The sequence below is a fragment of the Malaclemys terrapin genome, chromosome 18 (assembly GCF_027887155.1).
Source record: "Malaclemys terrapin pileata isolate rMalTer1 chromosome 18, rMalTer1.hap1, whole genome shotgun sequence".
Taxonomy (NCBI): domain Eukaryota; kingdom Metazoa; phylum Chordata; order Testudines; family Emydidae; genus Malaclemys; species Malaclemys terrapin.
The window spans coordinates 6,000,678-6,020,394 of record NC_071522.1 but is presented as its reverse complement, the minus strand read 5'-3'; the positions used below and the strand labels follow the sequence as shown (position 1 = coordinate 6,020,394).

The following is a 19,717-nucleotide window of genomic DNA, read 5'->3' as shown; positions in this document are numbered from 1 at the left end:
TGTTGCTAGCCTGCGCTCCGGATGCGTTGAGAGCTTTGACCTATTCCCAGGTGATTTGTTGGATGGAGACAGAGGGACCGGTACTTTTGCCTCCGGGGGGGGGGGTCAGGCTGGAATTGGGAAACTGCCCCAGACCCACTGGAATAGAAAAACGAGCGTGTTATTTTAATACAAACGTAGCGCAACTCCATGGAGACAAATCCCCGCATATCGAGTTAATAGCTGCTTAGAAGCTGGTTCTGGGGTGAGAAATGTCCTTCCCCCTCGTAGTATATGTCCGTGGGGAGCTTCTTCTTGACAGACGGGCAAGAAGTGACTAGGTATTCGGGACTGTCTGGTATGCGCGTTTGGGTTTGTAGTGCGCATTGATTTAACCTGGCCTGGCTGCTTTCTCCCCTTCCCCACAATTGTCTAGATACAACTCTTCTCCTTTAGCGGCATCCTCAGGTTCACAGAGCGCTGCTTCCAGTCTTGCCTTGCGCTCCAAAAAGCTGTAAACAGGTTATCGACAAAGCGCTAATTTTCGCAGTTAAAAATCGCAGGATTTCTTGCTTACGAAAATAGCAGCCGTTTCGCTGTCATCCGTACAAGTTCCACATTTAAAATGCCTCGGCGCGCGAGGAATACACCCCCCCCTCCTTTCCATTCCTAGGTTTTGTGCAAAGGGGAGATCTATTTATTTATGAAGCTGTGGGTGCCTTAATTCCTCCCCCCTGATATTTGAAGGGAGTTCAGTGCATTGGGGGTTATGGACTCTCTGGCTGTGATTTGGAGAGTAGCAGAAATGCTGCAGGCTGTTCCCTGCCTGGTAGGATCCCTCCCGCTTCTGTGTCCCTAGGTTGCGAATTCCTACTTTTTGTTACGAGTTTGTGTCTCCGCGCTTGAAATCCATGGGACGGTGTTTAAACGTTTGCAGATTGGTGAGGCATAAAACAGAGCAGATGAAGAGTAGCTTGATGCTGTTACTGGCAATAATAAATAAATGGGTCAGATTTATTTCCCACGGGGCAAAACCGAGACCCAAGACAGCTATGGGAAATAGGAAAGCGTTCAGTTGGGGGAAAGTTTCAATGATCAGTGCAAGGGCTAGATTGGCTTAGGGAACGGGATTGCTTTCTAAAGTCGAGACCAAACCATATTTAAAATGCGAGCTCGCATCTTGTGTATTTAATTACAGACATTAAGTTTAAAGAACTGACTTGTTCCAAGTATTGCCCGATCTATAAATTGTGCATTGCCTATTTTAGTTACTAATATAGTAATATTAACCTGAATTTATAGGCTACACAAGGTACATTTTAAATATACCCTTTGGGTCTACGGAAATATTACCCACAAAAACTTGTGAATATCTAAAATGCGGTTCCAAGCTGCATGGACCCCTGCTCTCCATGAAACTGTAACTGCAAATCCCAATAGGATCAAACCGTCCTGTTCAAAATACTCACTCACCAGACCGCTGGAGTTATTGGGGTTTGAGAATCCTACAGCCGATTGGCAGAAGCAAGGAGCAGAAATCTTCTAAAGATTTCTACTGCGAGTAAATTCTCCTCTCCTAGTTAAACAACTCCTCCCAACGAGCTAAAGTTACTCCCCGAAAAGAACCACGCCGGATTCATTTAAAAATCAGGTACCATTTCAGGCAAACATCGGTGCTTATGGCCCTGCTGCGCGATATTGACAAGACCTGGGTCTAAACACGCTGTTTGCTTGCTGTGCTTAGTATAATACTGTAAATGAAAAGTACATTTGTGCAGTAAAAGTCCGGGTTGATGCGCAGCAGCCTCGCTGGAGCTGTCAGGCCTTATCTTTATTGGCTTTTCCCAGTCTCTGTCCAAGTTTAAGAGCGGTCTCCTTTTATCTTAGTGAGCTTGCACTTAGAATGTTTACACAGGGCAACTTTTTGTTTTAGCATTATTACCGAGGTTAAAAAACTGACTGGAGACAGGAGATAAGTGGGTAATATTGCACTGAAGTAGGCTCTCAGGACTAGAACCTGCCCAGATCACAGAGCAAAATAAAACGAACCAGCAAACCCTCTTCTAGGTGTTTTCCAGATCAATTGAAAATGAAGGCGAATTCCCCGGCAGATATTGCAAATAATTTCCGTGTAACAAATCGCTGCATAAATCCAATAACATTGATTTTTTGGGGGGGGGGAAGTATATGAAACGAGAAGAGAACTGAAAGACAAAAACGCAGTATGTTCACTGTAGCTATGTAAGTGAAAGCTTTTGTCAATCTATAATTTGTTAAGAGACAGAGAGAAAACATCAAGGATCAAGTCCTGTTCCCATGTACTTAATTGGGACCAAGATTTAGCCTTGATACTTAGTGGCAACTTTCCTACAAAGTAAATTTACTGTAACTGACCAGGAACGACTTTATTTGATGAAGAAAAGCGAATGCAACTATTCGGGGCTCTGTTTTGTTTAGAGGACATGTGAGAACTGTATAAGTTATTTTATTTTGTATATAAAGCTTTCCAGCAGCAGCTAAAACATTGCTAATCGTACCAATAGGACTGAGACAAGGGAAACATTTGCTTTTTGGATCCATCAGTTGAACATTTTAATATCCAGGTGTTGCCCTTTTTAAAGTTAAAAATAAAAAGCGAAGGAAAACCGACCGACATTTCCCCTAGTCAACAATCAGAGCAGAACAAGCAGAAGGCAGCGCAGTTGCTATTGTAGGCTCTAGTCGGGGCCTGGACCGATTCATTAGCCATATTTCCAAGGTGGGGGATAGGGGGATCCTCTTCATAACCGCTAAACTGATTTTTTAATCCCAACGTTTAATCCACAGCGAATTGGAAGAGTAAGTCTGAGTGCGCTGATGTTTGGTCACCCACCCATGCGTAGAAATATAATTCAGTCAAGATTTCTGAGTTCTGCTGGTAGCAGCCTGGGAAACCCCAGGCCCTGATTGCTTATAAACCAGATCAGGAAAAGAATTAACAAAATGGGGCTCAAACCCAGGGCACCGCTCCAGTGGCAATGGGAATCAAAGCGGAGTTCAGCGTTGGGGGGGGGGGGAGGCAGGGGGTTGTTTCTTAAAGTCCTACCTGAGCTAAAGGGAACCGTGACGTTTCCCCTGCTTGGGAAACACAAGGGCAGGTTTAGAAAATGCCCCCTCAAAAGTAACCGGCCAGAATGCAGTGACCTGCCGCTTTGGGCACAAGCGGGTCCATGGGGATGTTTGTGGGACTGGGACAAAGATCCAGTCTGGGCCAGCGGCGGATACTTGTGATTTTTCCAGCTGCAAATTAGCTCTGTCCTTGACTTGACACCCAGGCGGCCGATTTCAATTTGGCAAACAGGACTGGGCTCCCCAGACGCACCAGGGCCCAGTATTGGGGGGAGTCAAAGGACAGGTCTGACCGGCTAGGCAGAGCCGCTCATGTTAAACCGAAGCAAACCTGCGCATTCAGACAGCGGGGTTGGAAATGGGACCGGCGCCGTTTACACGGAGCCCGTTCGCTTGTCTCGGATTCGAGCCGGCTTGGCACTAACCACGTGTGTCCCTGTCGAAAAGGAAATGCTCCAGGAGAAGGGCCTGTCTGAAACGGAAGAAGGGTTTCCAGCAGCCCAGGCACCTGGTCATGCCGAATCCACCGCGGGCTCCCCGGTTCTTGGAGTGGCAGGAATCGGCAGCACTCCGCTGAGCAGTCCGCAGGGCCAGGATCCGGAGCAGGTACGCACCCGTTTACACAACACCCAGCCCCTCCCCACTGTGAATTGCATCCCTCCCCTGCTTGCCGGGCTCCCTTTCCACCCCCCTAACCTCTCCAGCTCGCACCCGCATCCCAAGTAGCTCATCCTCCCCAAGGCAATACATTCCCTGCTCCCCCGAGATCTTCTTGCACCCGGGGATTCAGTTTTCATGACATTCTTTGCTCTAAACTTCCAGGGCTCTTACCCGTGTACCCCACAAGCGCTTTAGGGGAAAGAAACCATAACAGAGAGAATTTACTGTCACTGCTACAGATGGCGGGATTTCAAAATGTTTCAATTTTTCTCCAGTTTGGGGTATTTTGTTTTTTGTTTTGCTCCCCACCTGCTCTGGTTTTCTTTGGAAGGACGTGTTTAAAGTCTGCCACTCCGAAGAGTCTGTCTTTGCACAGTCTACCCCAAAACGGCAGTTGCTGTTTGCAATCCACATTCAAGATCAAGTGTATCAGAGGGGTAGCCGTGTTAGTCTGGATCTGTAAAAAGCAACAGAGGGTCCTGTGGCACCTTTAAGACTAACAGATGTATTGGAGCATAAGCTTTCCTGGGTGAATGCCCGCTTCATCAGACGCAGATCAAGAATTTATCCAAGCCATCCCGCTTATCCAGAGTTCTCAGCAATCGGGTTTCCTTTGGCCGGTCTTTCATTTTTGTCTAGATTTAGATCATACCTTTTTGACCCAGGGACCTTCTTCATCTGCATTGCTACAGAAACCTAATTCTGACCACTCTGATTTCATATGCCAGATTGAGTGCCCCTGTACCGTTTATTTTGTAACCCCACTCCCAAAAATGTTATGCATCCTGAGATTTTTATACATTAATTAAATACAATTAAGCTCCTTATGCCAAAAAGGTCTGACTGTAAATTAGATTGCATTCAATCATGCCTTCTGATTGGCTAGGGGTATTTAGTGTGCTTTTTATAAAGTGTTGACAACTTTCCCATATCAGAATTATAACCTGTCAAGGGGGTGAGGAGGGGGGAAAAAGGAAGCAGAAATGTAAAACGATGTAGTTTAAGCTATTTTAAAAAAACCCACCCTATACTGTGTAATCATAAATGCATCAAGTAATAGTAATTATGCCTCGAGGCTTTTTAGCTCAATTTTCCTCTGTTTTTCTTCCAATCTCTGATCTCCAGCCAGGTGTTGGAAAGGGAAAATAGAACCGTGAAAAGAAACGTGAAATGGTGACAATTAGTGATAGGTTATAGAAAATTCTTATTTGTACTAGAAACCTCTCAAGATGCTCAGCGTCTCCTTCACCACGCGAGCCAAGTACAGACGTGGGTTTGCTTAGAGCTGAAAAAGTGAGTGGGTCCCAGATGATTCCATCCTAGTTTCCTCGCCTTTAGATTTCACACACCAACGACTGAAGCTTATGGGGTTAGCAAATAACCATGGGATTTCAAGGAAGGATATGAACATCTAGGGTTTGATCCTGTGCCCATTCAAATCAAGGGGTAAAAGCTCCCATTGACTTAAATGGGGGCAGGAGGAGGCATCTCGTGTTGAGTTCCTCTTACTTCAACCTCGCTATCAAATGATTTCCATGAACTCTGTTCTCATGTTCATCACTTTCCTTAAAAGGGAACAAACACCCAACCCTATCTTGTCTATGTTTTACATATGTACCTACACACCTATTCTAAACTTCTTATATAGGCAGCTGAATAAACAGGTCAGGAGTTCTCTACTGAGAAATTATGTTCACTAGGAGCGTGTGTGTCTATCTAATAAAATAAGGGTTTTCATCTACTGGGTCACTTGTGCTCCACCTGAAATCAGTGGGAGTTTTGCTATTGATTACATTAGGAGCAGGCTTGGTCCCAGTATTTGTAACCGAACATGACACAACTTTTTCAAGTCCTGGTGGGTTTGCTTTCAGTTTTTCTTGTTATTTACAAGGCTTTGACTAACCTGAATAGCACATACCCTACCTTAATTTTTTCTTGCATTCTGGGCCTGATCCTGCTTCCACTGAAGTCCATGGCAAAACAAACTAAAGAAATAAGTTATAATATTTGGTTTGCAGCTGGTTTGAACTGCAAGTTTTAGCATGTTGGGCTAGATTTTTTTAGTCAGTTTTTCTCCCAAAAACTGAACTTTAAAAAATTGAAATAAAAATGAATATAAAGATGCTACTGGAAAAATGAAATTCAGCAACACAATTATTCTGTTCTTACATTATATATGGATTATTATTTTTCTGGTGGATGCATTTATCTTTAGTTGTATTAGAATCTCCTTTTACAGTTCATTACTTGGATAATTGATTTGTAAAACACTTTAAAGATGACAAGCACTTTTTTTATCTGTAGTTCTGTAATCTCTACTTTCAAGGAAATACTGAATGAAGCAATGTAGGAGTAATGTAAAAATAATCTAACCACTGATAAAACTGGATTATCCAAAGTGTTTTTACATGGGACCGATCATATGAGAGTTTGTCTCCATGGGGAGTTATTCCAGAATAGCTAATTCCTGATTTTATTCTGGAAGAAGAGTGTCTACAGGTGGAGTTAGTCCCTTATTCCAAATTCTCAATCCACTTTGGAAATGGATTCCACACATGGAGTTAATTGGAATAGTTAAACTGTTTTCCATTCACACTTTTCTTTCTTCTGGATTAGTTTTCATGTATAGACAAACCCTGAGTATTGTTAATTGTGTAAGTAGTTGCTGGATCGGACCGAGGCCTATAGTGTACAATGAGAAAGCCAAGGACACTGCAGGAGAATAATATATTATGTATACCCATCAAATCATTTATTATCAATCTTGTTATAAAAATCACAATCTATTAAATAACTTGCTAGGCTGATGGGATGGTGGTGTAGAGAACAATCCATGTAACTCTTTCTCCTAATTTTAAAACTGTCTATTCTGAATAACGGGGAAAAAAGTTGATTCCTTTTGGCCTGAATGTTCTGCATTCTGCTCATATAAGGGTGAGTTACCACCCTGGCAATTGCTGGCTTTTTATCAGCTAATTTAAAATATGCACTTAACAGGTAAACATTTTCCTACAGAACTCCACCCTTTGCTGCTGCTTTCCCCCCGCTACATTACCAGAACATCCTAGAGCAAAGTACCATTCTGCATTTAATTTTATTTTTTGAGGACAAGTATTTTTCTCACCTTGATCCGAGCAGACAGATAAAAGGTTGGATTTTTTTTCCTTTTGTTTTTACCTGTCCCTCATCTTAAAAGGTGGAGATTTACCTACTGATACACAGTTATATTTGATCATATCAACAACTCTTAGAGCCGGTACTCAGAGGTCTTTGTTGTTGTTTTTTAAATCTATTTGGCTGCAATATCCTCACTGGATATGAAGCATTCTGCAATTAAAATTGATTCCGTTTGTTTCTCTCATTTTTTGGCAAAAGGCAGTGGAATCTTTAGGCCCTGCTCCTGCTCCCAGTGCAGTCAGTCCTGGTTTTGCCTTTCTTGTCCAAAGAACATCAGCTGGCAGCTTTGCTCTGAGGGGAGAAATCACAGACTGAGAGTACTTTTGATGATGGTGATTTTGTTTTTGTTGTTTTTGATTCTTTTTAGACAATAGAAAACATCAAAGTCTATCTCCACGAGAAGGAACTATGGAAGAAGTTTCATGAAGCTGGCACCGAAATGATAATAACCAAAGCAGGCAGGTTGGTGAAAATGCATTTCACATCCTTAAAGTCTCTATTCTATATTAAATGTCACAATTTGCCCCTAGCGGAATCTTTCTAAGTGGGGGGAGACCTACTGCAAATGATTGAATTTTAAGAAACTAGGTCTTGATTTAAGACTTCTATAGGATTACTCACATACTGAAAGTTATGCACCCACGTTGGTACTTTGCTGAATATGGTCAGAAGTGAGCACGCAATATAAGAAAAGCAAGTATATTGTCTTGGACGGTATACTCTGGTCACCTGATAAGTCTAGTTTAGTTTTAATTCTCTATGCTAATATTTCCTTTGATTATTTGTGTTTCTAAGACCATCAGGACCATAGTGATGTCAGTTCTATAGGTGACAGTGATTCCTTCGTGAGCGAGAGATTACCTACTGTGTATAGACTAGTAATGCTCTCTGGTACACTTGTGGAAGTAATAAAACCTTCGCAAACTGAGACCTCGTTATAAACGCTGGTATCAAACCTTTGTTGAGTGGAGGGTTGAAGCTCCCATTTTGTGTGTGCGGGCAGAGCCATCCCTTGGCTAGGGCGAATTGGGGCAACCACTCCAGGCCCCGTGCTTTGGGGGGCTGGTGCGATTGGCCAGCATGGTCGGTCCTAGAAGAGACGAATCTGTCACTTCTGTCCCGCACCCCTCTAGCGACAGCCCTGGGTGTGGGGACTGGCCAGGTGTGAGTGAGCATGGGTCTGCTTTAGATTGCTCGCCATTCCTTTGCATTAAATGCTATTCACGTGTCCGTAACCTTGATTTATGTTTTATTTTAGCTACCATCATCTTCATAATGTGAGAGAGGGCCTAGTGCTGTGCTGAGCACCCTCGACTCTCAGTGAAGTTGGTGGGATTGGAGGAAGGTGGTTCCCATTGTGTTGTTATAATGGAATCTCACAGCAGTGGACATGTGATGGGCTGCAAGGCCCCAGTCTAACAAACTGTTCCACTAAGGTGCGATGTCCCGTGAAGTCAATGGAAAGGTTGCCCTTGACATCTGGGCAATTGGAACAGGTTCTTGTGAAGGATTACCATAAAGATGTTTTTAAAACCCCTTTAATTTTCTTTAGTACCACCCTTCTCTAGGCAACTGCTGATTTAATACGACAGCACATTGGAGAATCATAAAGGTGTAAAAAAGAGCAATGGAAATAGTGTGAAATCACCTGGAAAAAAATGCCTTTTAGTGGTAATGTTTGTTCTATGAGCCCTGACCCATAGCCCACTGAAGTCAATGAGAGGCTTTCTCTTGACTTTAGTGGATACTAGATCAGGTCCAGGGTTCAGTAGGGCTAAATCTGACTGAGATCCAGACTCCAGAACTCTGCTACAATGTGGCATATGAGCAGCTCGGCGGGGTAATGGTGTCCTGCTCTCAACCTGTAAGGAAACGTGCACTGAATACTTCCTTATAGGCAGCCTTTCTGCATTATTGCTCTTGAAGCACTTAAAGGGTTGCCCACTCCTCCCCATATCTCCCCTGCTCCCCCCACCAAAAAAAAAAAAAAAGTGCTGCTCTGTCTCTATTGGCAGTGTTGACAGACGCACTCAACTCTATCATTGGAGTAACGGAACCTATCCCACCAGAGAGACGAGGTGAAACCGCGTTTGTAAATCACTTTAAAGAAGCTGCCACATGTACAGTGGGTCAGCTCTATGACCCGATCCTGCAGTCCTTATGGAGATAAGATCCCCCATGGGATTGTAATTTGCTATATAAAGTCTTGGGGCCGGATCTTGAAGCCTTTATTCACATTCATACTCCTATTAATTTCAACGGGGTTGCTACTCACATTAGAAATGGCTGAAGGATCAGGACTGCAAATACGGGGCCTGTAAACGGAGAGAGAAATTTGACCAAATTCTAGAAACTCAACATCCCAAATGTGTAGGTTATCTCCGTGTCAGTCTTAACTTAGATTGTTTAAACAAATCCATATGGCCAGGACCCAGTCCTGCATTCTTTGGGGGCTTAAAACTCCCAGTGAAATCATATTCATGCTTCACAGCTGCTCAGAGGGGACAGGGTGGCTCTGGTAATTGTCCCGGGGATGTGGAGCCTTTCGCTTCTAGAAGACCAGGGCCAAATTCTCTGCAGGTGAAAATCAGTGCAGCTCCATCAGAGTCAATGGAAAGCTGCCAATTTATGCCAGCAGAGAATTTAGCTCTCAGCCTGAATCAGGGCCTAAGTCAGTAGTGATTCATTAACAAGCCATATGAAATAAGTGGGTAGTTTCACTTCTGTTCTGAGTGGAGAGTTACAATCAACTTCATCCCAAACGGCAACTTTAATTCTCAGCAGTGAGGCCAAAGACTGAACGGGCCTCGTTACTTGACATCTATCTAATACACCGAAGTGTAATGCGCCCATTGATCCATGTCAAGGATGAGGCATGTAAGAAGGGAGACAGGGTGTGTGTGTGTGTGAGCTTCCTCTAACAGCTCTTGTGCCTGTTCTGCAGTAAGAGTGGCAGTCAGTCTCCTCTAGGCCTGTTTCTCCAACAGTTCTCACCAGCACTGAAAATAAAAATACCTGTAACAATTAATAAAAGAGCTAGTCTTACAACAGCTAAACAACCAAATTAAGCCACGTGACGATAAGTCTGATTTAGACGCACCGTTCAAAACTGATCCGTGTGCAAAACCTTCTAGAAACAGAACCATCCAGCAGCACAAGAGTAGACTTTGGTTCAATTCTTATTGAAAATCGTATTTCACCCAAACTGTTTAAATGCATAGTAATAATAATCCCACCCACCCCCAATGACCCAATTTTAAAAAGATGATACAGACTCTGTTGTTTCAAGGGGCCTCATACCAGGCTCTCATTCTGTCTGAAAATAATATAGAAACAGTTGAGTGCAGACACAAAATATGGTCCTGATCCTGCAACAGACACTGTGTGTGTGTGTGTGTGTGTGTGCGTGTGCGCGCAAAGAGAGGGGGTTCTAAGCAGGCTCAGGGATGCACCCATGTGCACTCAACTTAAGGATCAGGTCACTTAACTGTCTAATTATTTAATTTCAAAAGGCAAAAAAGAGAAGGAAAAAAGTGTCTGTTTTTTAAATTCTAAATTGCAAATGTAACTTTAATGACTAGTTATTTCAAAAGCGGGTAAAATAATAAGATAATGGGAGATCTAGTTCTAGGGTGCTGGTGTAAAATAGGCTTTCTTTAATTATAATCCAGACACCAATAACTCAAGAGGAGTGTGTTTATTTCATTTGTTGTCAATCTGTAGAACTCCACAGACCAAGTCAACTATAAATTACCAGGAATTTAGGACTAAGAATTACTTTGGGGGATTATTACTCCCTCTTAGGACTGATCTGTAGGAGACGTTTGGAGAACACAGCAAGCTCAGTACTGAAATAGGAATGATGTTCTTGCCAAGAAAGCTTGATTTATAAAGTGGAAACATCTTTAAAATGTACTCACTATCTTTTTAATGTTTGACTCTTTCATTGTGGGAGGGGAAAAAAACTATTTTATATTAAAAGGATCATCAAAAGATAAAAAGTTTGCTAGCAAAGTTTCCTGAACTTTGTGCAAAACCATTCGCCTTCTTTGTATATAAAATGCCACAACTTTTCATGTCCTGTTTGCAATGCAGGGTATGCAAATCAATACCTTTGTCATGTCTCTTTTTTTTTAAAAAAGGTTTGTTCTTCTACTTAATTTGTATTGTCTTTAAAGGAACACATTAAACATAACACAACAATTAAGAAGCCAGCCCTGCATTCCTTGCACACTTGCAATTCCCAGGCATTGGGTGTGCACAAATGCAGGATTAGTCTTAAAGAAATGGCAGGAATTTAAAGTAAAATTCATTATCCTTTTTTTATGCAAAAAAAATCAAGATTTGCATTTTATTCAATGTAAAATTAGTATATTTGACTACCTGGTGGGTCAAATGCTGCCCTTACATACATACAACCCCACTGCCTTCAATGACTTTCACTTCAGTCCTGATCTTGCAAAGAGGAGCACCTAAGTGGAACACTGGACTTGCACGGAGACCTAGGGAAGTCAAAGGGGATGTGGAGTGGGTTTTTTTGCAGCATTATGGTCTATTATTGTGTGTGTAATAAGCCAGGTGATAGCTTTAGATGTTCAGATGTATCCATACAATACAATTTTTCAGAAAGATAAAAGCACTTTTCCCGACAGAAAGATAATCCCCAAGCCATAGTTGCCTTGAAAATAAAGGTGTGTGTGTGTGTGTGTTTGTGTGTGTGTGTTCGTGTTCCTCTTCCTTATATATATACTCGCTCTCCAGTATGTATCACAGTAGGTACATTTTTAAAGCGTGCTGCAGATTAATACACTCCTCACTAAGGGCACTTGCCCGCTTTTGTTTGTATTTAAGGCATGTAATAGTCACAAATTTAATATGATGGAGCAATTTATACCCAAAGCAAATTGTACAACTTCATTATAAGCTGCTTTTCTTTTCTGTCCCCGTGCTCTGTCCCAAATTAGGCAAGTCCTGTAGTTGTAGCTAACTTTGTGGTTCAAATCTGTCTCAATTCTCCAGTGGGCCTGACCCTCCGAACTCTCATTCATTCAAGTAGTCTTTACTCATGTGAGTAGTCCCATTGGTTTCAGGATTTCTTCTCCCCTTTCACCCTTTTCCAGAGCTGTCTGTCCTCTAATTTTAGGGCTTTTTATCCCTCTGAGGCGCCGATTTTTACAGTTCCTACCCGGTACCATTCCATGACCCAGGTGAATGGGCACGCCATCACTCCACAGGCAGTGTGAAGACAGGTTTATTGCTAATTAGCAGGGAATGCCAATCCACAGAGCAGCTGACCCCCTTCCTGTGGAGACCTGACTCTAAATTAATATGTCAATTTCTCTACAGTAACGAACATCCAGATGATGATGATAGTGGGTTTGTAACTATGGAGTGGGGTTCAGAGCACAACACCGTGTATAAATGGATACAGAGCCAGCCTCAATCTTTACTGTAACATCTCTTAAAAACTGCATGGGGATTGATGGCTGTTGTTTTAAGCTCCTCTAAGAACCTTCTTACAACATAGTGCACAGAACAACTTTCACCCCAGCATACATGGAAACTTTGCAAACCTCTGTGATTTTTAGATTTTGGTTTAAGAATGGCTTATTTCAGTTTAGCTTAAACATGTTCACAATCAATTTAAGGTAAATTGAAATTCCCCTGGTTTAAGGTCATAAGGGTTTGCACCAGTTTAACTAAATTGGTTTAAATTCACACCTTAGATTAAGCTGGTGAAATTTTGTCTTGTATAGACAAGCCCTGCCAGGTTAAGATTTTCAGCTAGGAGATATGGATGCCCGGTTCCCATTAAAACGAAAGGGAATTGTGTCCCCAGAATCACTTCGGGCAGTCTTGAAAAGTTCAGCCCAAAGCTTTACATTTGAAAAAGCAAACCAGATCAGGTATGGAATGGGAACCATCCGTTTAGAACTTGGAAATAAATTAGTAATTCAAAGAATGTCTGACCTACCGAGCCGTAAATTCAGGGTTCTGTGAATACACTTTGCAGGTAAGATCTTGCTCCCAGTGAAATCGGTGGGAAAGAAAGCAGGATCCGTTCGCTTTTGGCTCTCTTGCTAGAGATGTCGTCAACTCCAGCAGGGAACATACAGTTTCTTGAACTTGGAACAAGTCAGGGAAGTGAAGGACAGTATTTTTTTTTTTTAAAGTCTCCCTTTATTTTCTGTTAATGATTTGGGATATTAATAGTTAAATGTGTTTCCAAAGCATTTTCAGTTCACTTTTAGATAACTCTCATGCTAATAGTATCCGGGGGTAGCCGTGTTAGTCTGTATCCACAAAAACAACAAGGAGTCTGATGGCACCTTAAAGACTAACAGATTTATTTGGGCATAAGCTTTCGTGGGTAAAAAACCCCACTTCTGTCCATAGACTGTGAGTTCAATGTTGCTTGTGTTAGTGACAACGAATTTGGGGCTGAATGCATCTGAAGAAGTGGGTTTTTTACCCACGAAAGCTTATGCCCGAATAAATCCCTTAGTCTTTAAGGTGCCACCGGACACCTTGTTGTTCTCATGCTAATAATCCCTAGCAGGGCAGGTCTCCAGTACCTGGACTGCGTGTTTGCCTTGAAGGGCACAGAAGCTTCAGATCCTGTCCTGCTGGATCCAATCCATGTTGAGGAACTAAATCAAATACTGTAAGCAGTCAGAGTAGTCAACATTATGGACCAGATCCATTTTCCCTCCTTCTAATGGCTCCTACAGAGGGTGTAACACTAATGGAGTTCTACCAAGGAGAAAGTTGGCTTTCTTCAGAAGAACAGTTAAAATCATTAGGAACCAGCACAGAGTTGTTAACTTCCCTCATGCTTGTGCAATTTCTTTGATACCTTTGTACTTTGCTATTTATGCTTCAGTAAACTGAATCTAATTTTAGCTCCTTCATCCTCTGATATGGTTTGGACCTTTCTAAAGGAATGCTGTAAGCGTTTAAGCTTTCATGGGGGGAAATCAAACTGGAGGTAAAGCATCTTCTTGCAAGAAGTTTGTCTAGGTTTTAATTTGCTTTGGGGCAAGAAGAGAAAATGATACTAGATCATCAAAGCAACTGTATAGTTAACCAAGTTCTCAAGCATGTGAGAAACAATGTTTTATTTAAAACTTAGATGTTAGCCAGAAAAATTTAAATATAACCTCCCTTTGCCAAACTAGAAAAATTCCCTAACTGTCTGACCCCCTCATCTTTGGGTCATGGTCCTGCCACCAGATAAATCTCTCCTATCTGTCCATAGACTGTGAGTTCAATGTTGCTTGTGTTAGTGACAGTGAATTTGGGGCTGAAAAATGAACTACTGATGAGAACTCCTGTTGAACCTGTATTGTTTGTTATTCTGAGGCAAGGATCTGGCATGGGCTAATCCAGCACTTCAAAGCTAACTGCTCTTACTTTGTATACAGAGCGTCATAGCGGAGTGGCGTGGGTGATAAGAGAAATAAGGGACTGGAGGGTTAGGATTCACTGGGAAAATGGGACCCTGTTGAAAAAGTCTTTGATCTCTTCAAAGTATTTTCTGAAAGCAAGAATCTATCAAAAAGGAAATGCCATTAAAAAAAAGCTTAAAGAAATAGTTGACATGACCAAATTTGTATTAATTTACCCCTGGAAAACATTTTTAAAGATGTTTTATGTTGATATGAGAAATATTTGTCACAAGGGGGGGGGAATAGAAGAATAAGGAAAGATCGTTTTAAAGAAGAATTTGGTTCTTCAAGTATCTACTCACCATTAGTTTGTCTTCTGGACAATAAAGACAAAGTATAAAATTTTCACAAGCGCCTAAGTCCTATTTTTCAAAAGGCATGTGGGGCCAGATTTTCCCATCAATGGGAGTTGGGTGCTTTTCCTGCATAGGTGCTTTTGAAGACCCCATTAGGTACCCATCTGGCTTAAATACATTTGAAAATCTGGCACTTTAGGCTCCTAAATCTTAGTGAGAATCCTTTTGAAAATGGCACTTAGGCCTCTAAATCACTTAGGTGCTTTTGAACATTTTATCCAAATGCAAAGACTGATTTAAATGTTTAATGGCAACTGGGCTGTCTTGTGAACCAACCTCTAATGTTGGTAGGGCCTAATCCAAACCCCAGTGGAGTCAATGGTGTAAGACTCCCATTAATTTCAGTGGGCTTTGGATCAGGCCCTTGGTGAATAAATTAGTTCCTTCCAAAACTGCAAAGAAGAATGTGGTGCTACCAGAACATCACGCAGTTAGGGTTAGACTTCAGCTGCAGGATTAAGGTCTTTTGCTTCCATTCAATCTTCTCAAAGGGGGTGAGAGGTAACGGCACTCCCTAAGTGTACTATACCTTCCTGTTCACCATGCCACCGCAGGGGGTTAGAAAAGTAGGACATCTTTGTTCAAGAGCAGATTAGCAGCTTCACTGAGGTGGCACACACTGCCCTGAAAAGGAAGGCTAGATCAAGCCTCTTAGTGGGTAAAAAGGTCATTAAGAATGGAGGGAGGTATAGAAGCCGCTTTGTGATCTGGTCCAGACCAAACCATCATCTGGAGTCCCTGGCAGAGAGACACATGCAGCTTCTTGACATGTCTAGCATCAGGAGCAAGTAGGCAAAGGACAGCCAAGCCTCACATCAGTGTTTCCAAACTACTAGTTCTTGTACCAATACTGGTGCTTTAGGCTTTTGCGACTGGCACGCAAGGTTCCTCTTTTCTACCTCGCCAATAAGATACTACTGGATGCTGGGGTGTTGCAACGGTGCACCTCCCATTTTTAACGTCCGTACTTTCCAGTCTCAAAAAGGAATTTGCACTGCCCCAAACCCCCATCTTCCAAACAAGTATCCTTTTGGGTTAGGCCACGCACAGCTGAGTAGATGCCGGGATCATAGATTCTAGGACTGGAAGGGACCTCGAGAGGTCATCGAGTCCAGTCCCCTGCCCGTATGGCAGGACCAAATACTGTCTAGACCATCCCTGATAGACATTTATCTAACCTACTCTTAAATATCTCCAGAGATGGAGATTCCACAACCTCCCTAGGCAATTTATTCCAGTGTTTAACCACCCCGACAGTTAGGAACTTTTTCCTAATGTCCAACCTGGACCTCCCTTGCTGCAGTTTAAGCCCATTGCTTCTTGTTCTATCCTTAGAGGCTAAGGTGAACAAGTTTTCTCCCTCCTCCTTATGACACCCTTTTAGATACCTGGACAATAAAGACAAAGTATAAAATTTTGTACCACCAAACTTTTAAACTTGTACAGCTGCCTTAAAGGGTGGAACGTCCTGCCTTAGAGGAATGAATCTGTCTGTCTGTCTCTCTCTCATCATTCTGCTGCATAACCAACCAACCACACAATTAAACACCAATTAAAGTTTGTATGAACATCAGAAGTTTTGGCTCCACGTCAGTAACTGCTGCCTAGTAAAAGGAATTGGACTGTAAAAGAATAAATAAATAAACAAAGGACGCTTATTCTAACAGCTCATTTGAAAACAATTTGTGAATATCATGTAGAGATAAAACGTGCATAGCACAAACTAGCTAAGCAAAGGCTGCTTCATTATCAGAGCACATAATTCACTAGCACGTCAGCTCTGAAGCTTGCGAGGGCTACAGAATTGTGCTGCTTGCTTATTTTTCTTGCTCTGACTGTTTTTGTTACATTTCATCTGTAGAACGGCACAGGGAAGAATTTAGCTGGGGCCGTACTATTGCCCTGCCAACCTTTTCATGTGGGTTTTGTGCCCCCCCCCCATATTCAACTCCCCAAAGCAATGCACATTCTATTTTTTGCTATCCGCAGGCCTCCCCAAAGAACATCGATCTGCAGATGACTTGATGGCAATTGAGATAAAAAAGACAGTATTTTAACATAAGGTGCTGGACTCCCCCAGGGATAAGGAAGAACATTATGACCGTTCCTCTTTCTTGATCTTTTCCATGGAGGGTGCCCATGTTATGTAAACATAAAAATAACTTTAATTCTTCACCACTAAGCTCTAGTGAGAGCAACAGTCCTTACAAAGCAGGAGCTTCTGCACATCTGTCAAAACTGCAAAATTTGGGGAAGAAAATAGGGATGTGCCTTTAAAATCCATTCATAGACCAGGGGAGTTTTGGAGGGATGGAGAGGCCAGTATGTGCTTTTGTGTTGGCTGTCATTCTGGCGGCCACAGCAGAACTTGAACTGGGGACATCCAGAGCTAAACATATGAGTCTTTATAGCTTGAGCTAAAAAGCCATGTTTTGTAGTTAGGGGCTGTAACAGATCCGTGTCCTCTGTGGAGCCTAAACAAAGGGAGATGCATAGCAAACATTGACTAGTGGGTTACACACATTGTGTGTTTTTGCTTTCTTTAAAAAGTATAAAGGGGAACAAATTAGGCCAAGAAACCCATGACTCCTATAGCACAAGGTCTTGGTGTAGGGGATTGGCTTTCTCTACTGCTCTTCCTTCGCCTACCCACCGGACAGGAGGGGATGCAGTGTGGGAAGGGAGCAGGGCTGAGAGACCCGTGAGAAAGCCAGAACCCATCCCTAGAGAGCTAGATGCATGAAAGGAGTCTCCTACTTCATTCCTGTAGCCCCACTACAGGCTTCCCAGACTACGGTTAGACTCTGACTCCTCCCAGGGTGGTCAGGGAGTTCACGGGCAGGGGAAAGCTGCTTAAAGCAGCACTAACTTTCTGCTATGTTTCCTGCCTGGGCTCCGTGGTTTCCATGGTGGTACATGCTATTTGTCATGGCTGATCTCTGACACATCTTCATGGCTGGCCCCACCTTGTTGTCTTCGTGGACATTGTGCAGAGGGGCATTCGGTGGTTGCGTGGAAAAGGGACAGTAGATTTTTAAGTGACAATGGGGTCCTCGTAGTCATCTGTGGGGGTAGTAAATGAGGTATTTTCAGTGCATCAACAATGCGTTCATGGCCCAGAGCTAGGGCACCTAGCATAATAAGCAGGAATAGAACTACTTTTACCTCCACCTTCAACGAAGGTGTTCTTGAGGATTAAGTGCTGCATCTCATCTGCAGTCTGAGCTAGGCAGAGTTCCCAATGAAGTCAAGGATCCTGTATATGCACTGCCACATTGGGCTCCTGTTTGTAAATGATTTTCAAACTATGAAGCACTTCCTGAGTTTGAAATACAGCGTGACTGAGGGGGCCAGTATGGGTTAAAATAATAATCGGTCTGGATCTTCATCCAGATCTCAAACCAACTCCAGCCTGAGCCTTTTTCAGCAGTTGGGAAAAGTGTGATCAGGAGTGTGTGTGTGTGTGTGTGTGTGTGTACACACAATGTGTGTATCTATGTACTCCATGTACCCGTTGAGCAGCTCCTGGTTTCAGATGGGACAGGAACTGAAAGTAATGTACAGAGAGGGATTCCAGGCCCAGGCAAAATGAAAGAGTTCCAAAAAAGAATCTCTCGAGAGAGCCAGACTTGCTACAGGTCAGTAATAAGCTCGGCGTTCAGCAGAAACTGTTTGCAGGATCAAGCCCTCAGCCAAATCTCGCTGGACAGAAATTCTCCTGAGGGCAGGCTATGCATGCAGACTTTTGGACGCTTACCAGGACTTGCTAGTGGACTACATAGCCTCACTGTAAGAGTGCGTGCTCCACACACAGCCCTGGAGATGTGCTTCCCCTTCGTTTTCTCTGTTTGACCATCCAGATAAGAGCCTGGGCAACACTACACAGCACTAATACACTCTCTCTTTAACTCTTGAATCAAAACACTGATTGCATTTTTGGGCCCAGCTCCCCAATTTGTTGTGCATCGTCACCAGAAACACATGACCCATGTTTGTAGCCTATTGCACAGAGATATTTACTAAACTAGACTTTGCCAAGGGGTTGAGAAATATGTTTTCATTAAGAAAATTAAAGTGACACGTCCCTGGATAGTATGTTAGTCGCATATTTTTTTTAATGCCAAAATGCAGCAGCTAATAATAATGATGAAATGTCCATGCAGGGCCAGAATTAAAAACTGATACTCAAGGCTTTCCTGGAAACAAATGCCGAGAGTTGGCAGATGCCACTGTCTCTCAATCTGTTGACTTGCTAAGTGTAATGCTACCACTGCTAGATACTGAACGGTTTGCAAGTTAAGCAACACCTTCAATCAGATGTGAGTTCTCATTTGTTATCCTTCAGGAATTTCAGCTGTGTATATTATAGTAGTACTTCGCCTCTTTGTATTTATTTTAGAGGGCTATACTAAAGAACATTATAAACTCAAGCATGTCTACGCTATATGAACTCCATATGCTGAAGCTTAATTTTAAATGCCATTAAAAAAGCACTTAACATTTACAGTAGATTAGTCTGGCTACTTTAGCAGCTTGGATGTAGTTCACTATGTGAAATGATTGGGGGGGGGGAAACTTCAGAAGCTACAGGTTATTAAAAAAACAACCCCGATGTCTATAGAATCCTTTACTGGTATATCTCAATAACTATCCAAAATCCTATTTTCTAATTTCTTCTTAAAGTCTACTTTCTCTTTCATTTCATTTTTAAGTGCAATTTTAAGACCTAATTTAAAAAAAAAAAAATCTTGGCCTTCGGTTTGGATTCCTTGTGTAATTTTTTTACCGTGTGAATTGGGCTGTGTATTCACAACCTGAAATGTCCTACTGTATTTATACTGGTGCTTACCTGTGTGAGGACAAGGTTAAGAGGAGTGCACCGTTTATGAATGAAAATCAAATATGGACATTGGTAAACCACCCCTGGTTAGTCCCAGCTAAATACATAATAAATATCTGGAATTTATGCATGGTGTTAAAAGAGTCAAT

At 42.4% G+C, this 19,717-nt stretch overlaps 1 protein-coding gene across 4 annotated transcripts in view; it reads left to right on the top strand.

Moving 5' to 3' along the window:
- The window catches only part of TBX4 (T-box transcription factor 4), a 68,805-nt gene that overhangs the window by 11,660 nt on the left and 37,428 nt on the right, over window positions 1-19,717 (top strand). For all 4 annotated transcript variants that reach the window (XM_054008806.1, XM_054008808.1, XM_054008805.1 and 1 more), the window contains 2 exons: window positions 3,535-3,693; window positions 7,292-7,386. In XM_054008806.1, the coding sequence (XP_053864781.1) occupies window positions 3,535-3,693; window positions 7,292-7,386 (254 nt within the window). The remainder of the gene's footprint in view (window positions 1-3,534; window positions 3,694-7,291; window positions 7,387-19,717) is intronic.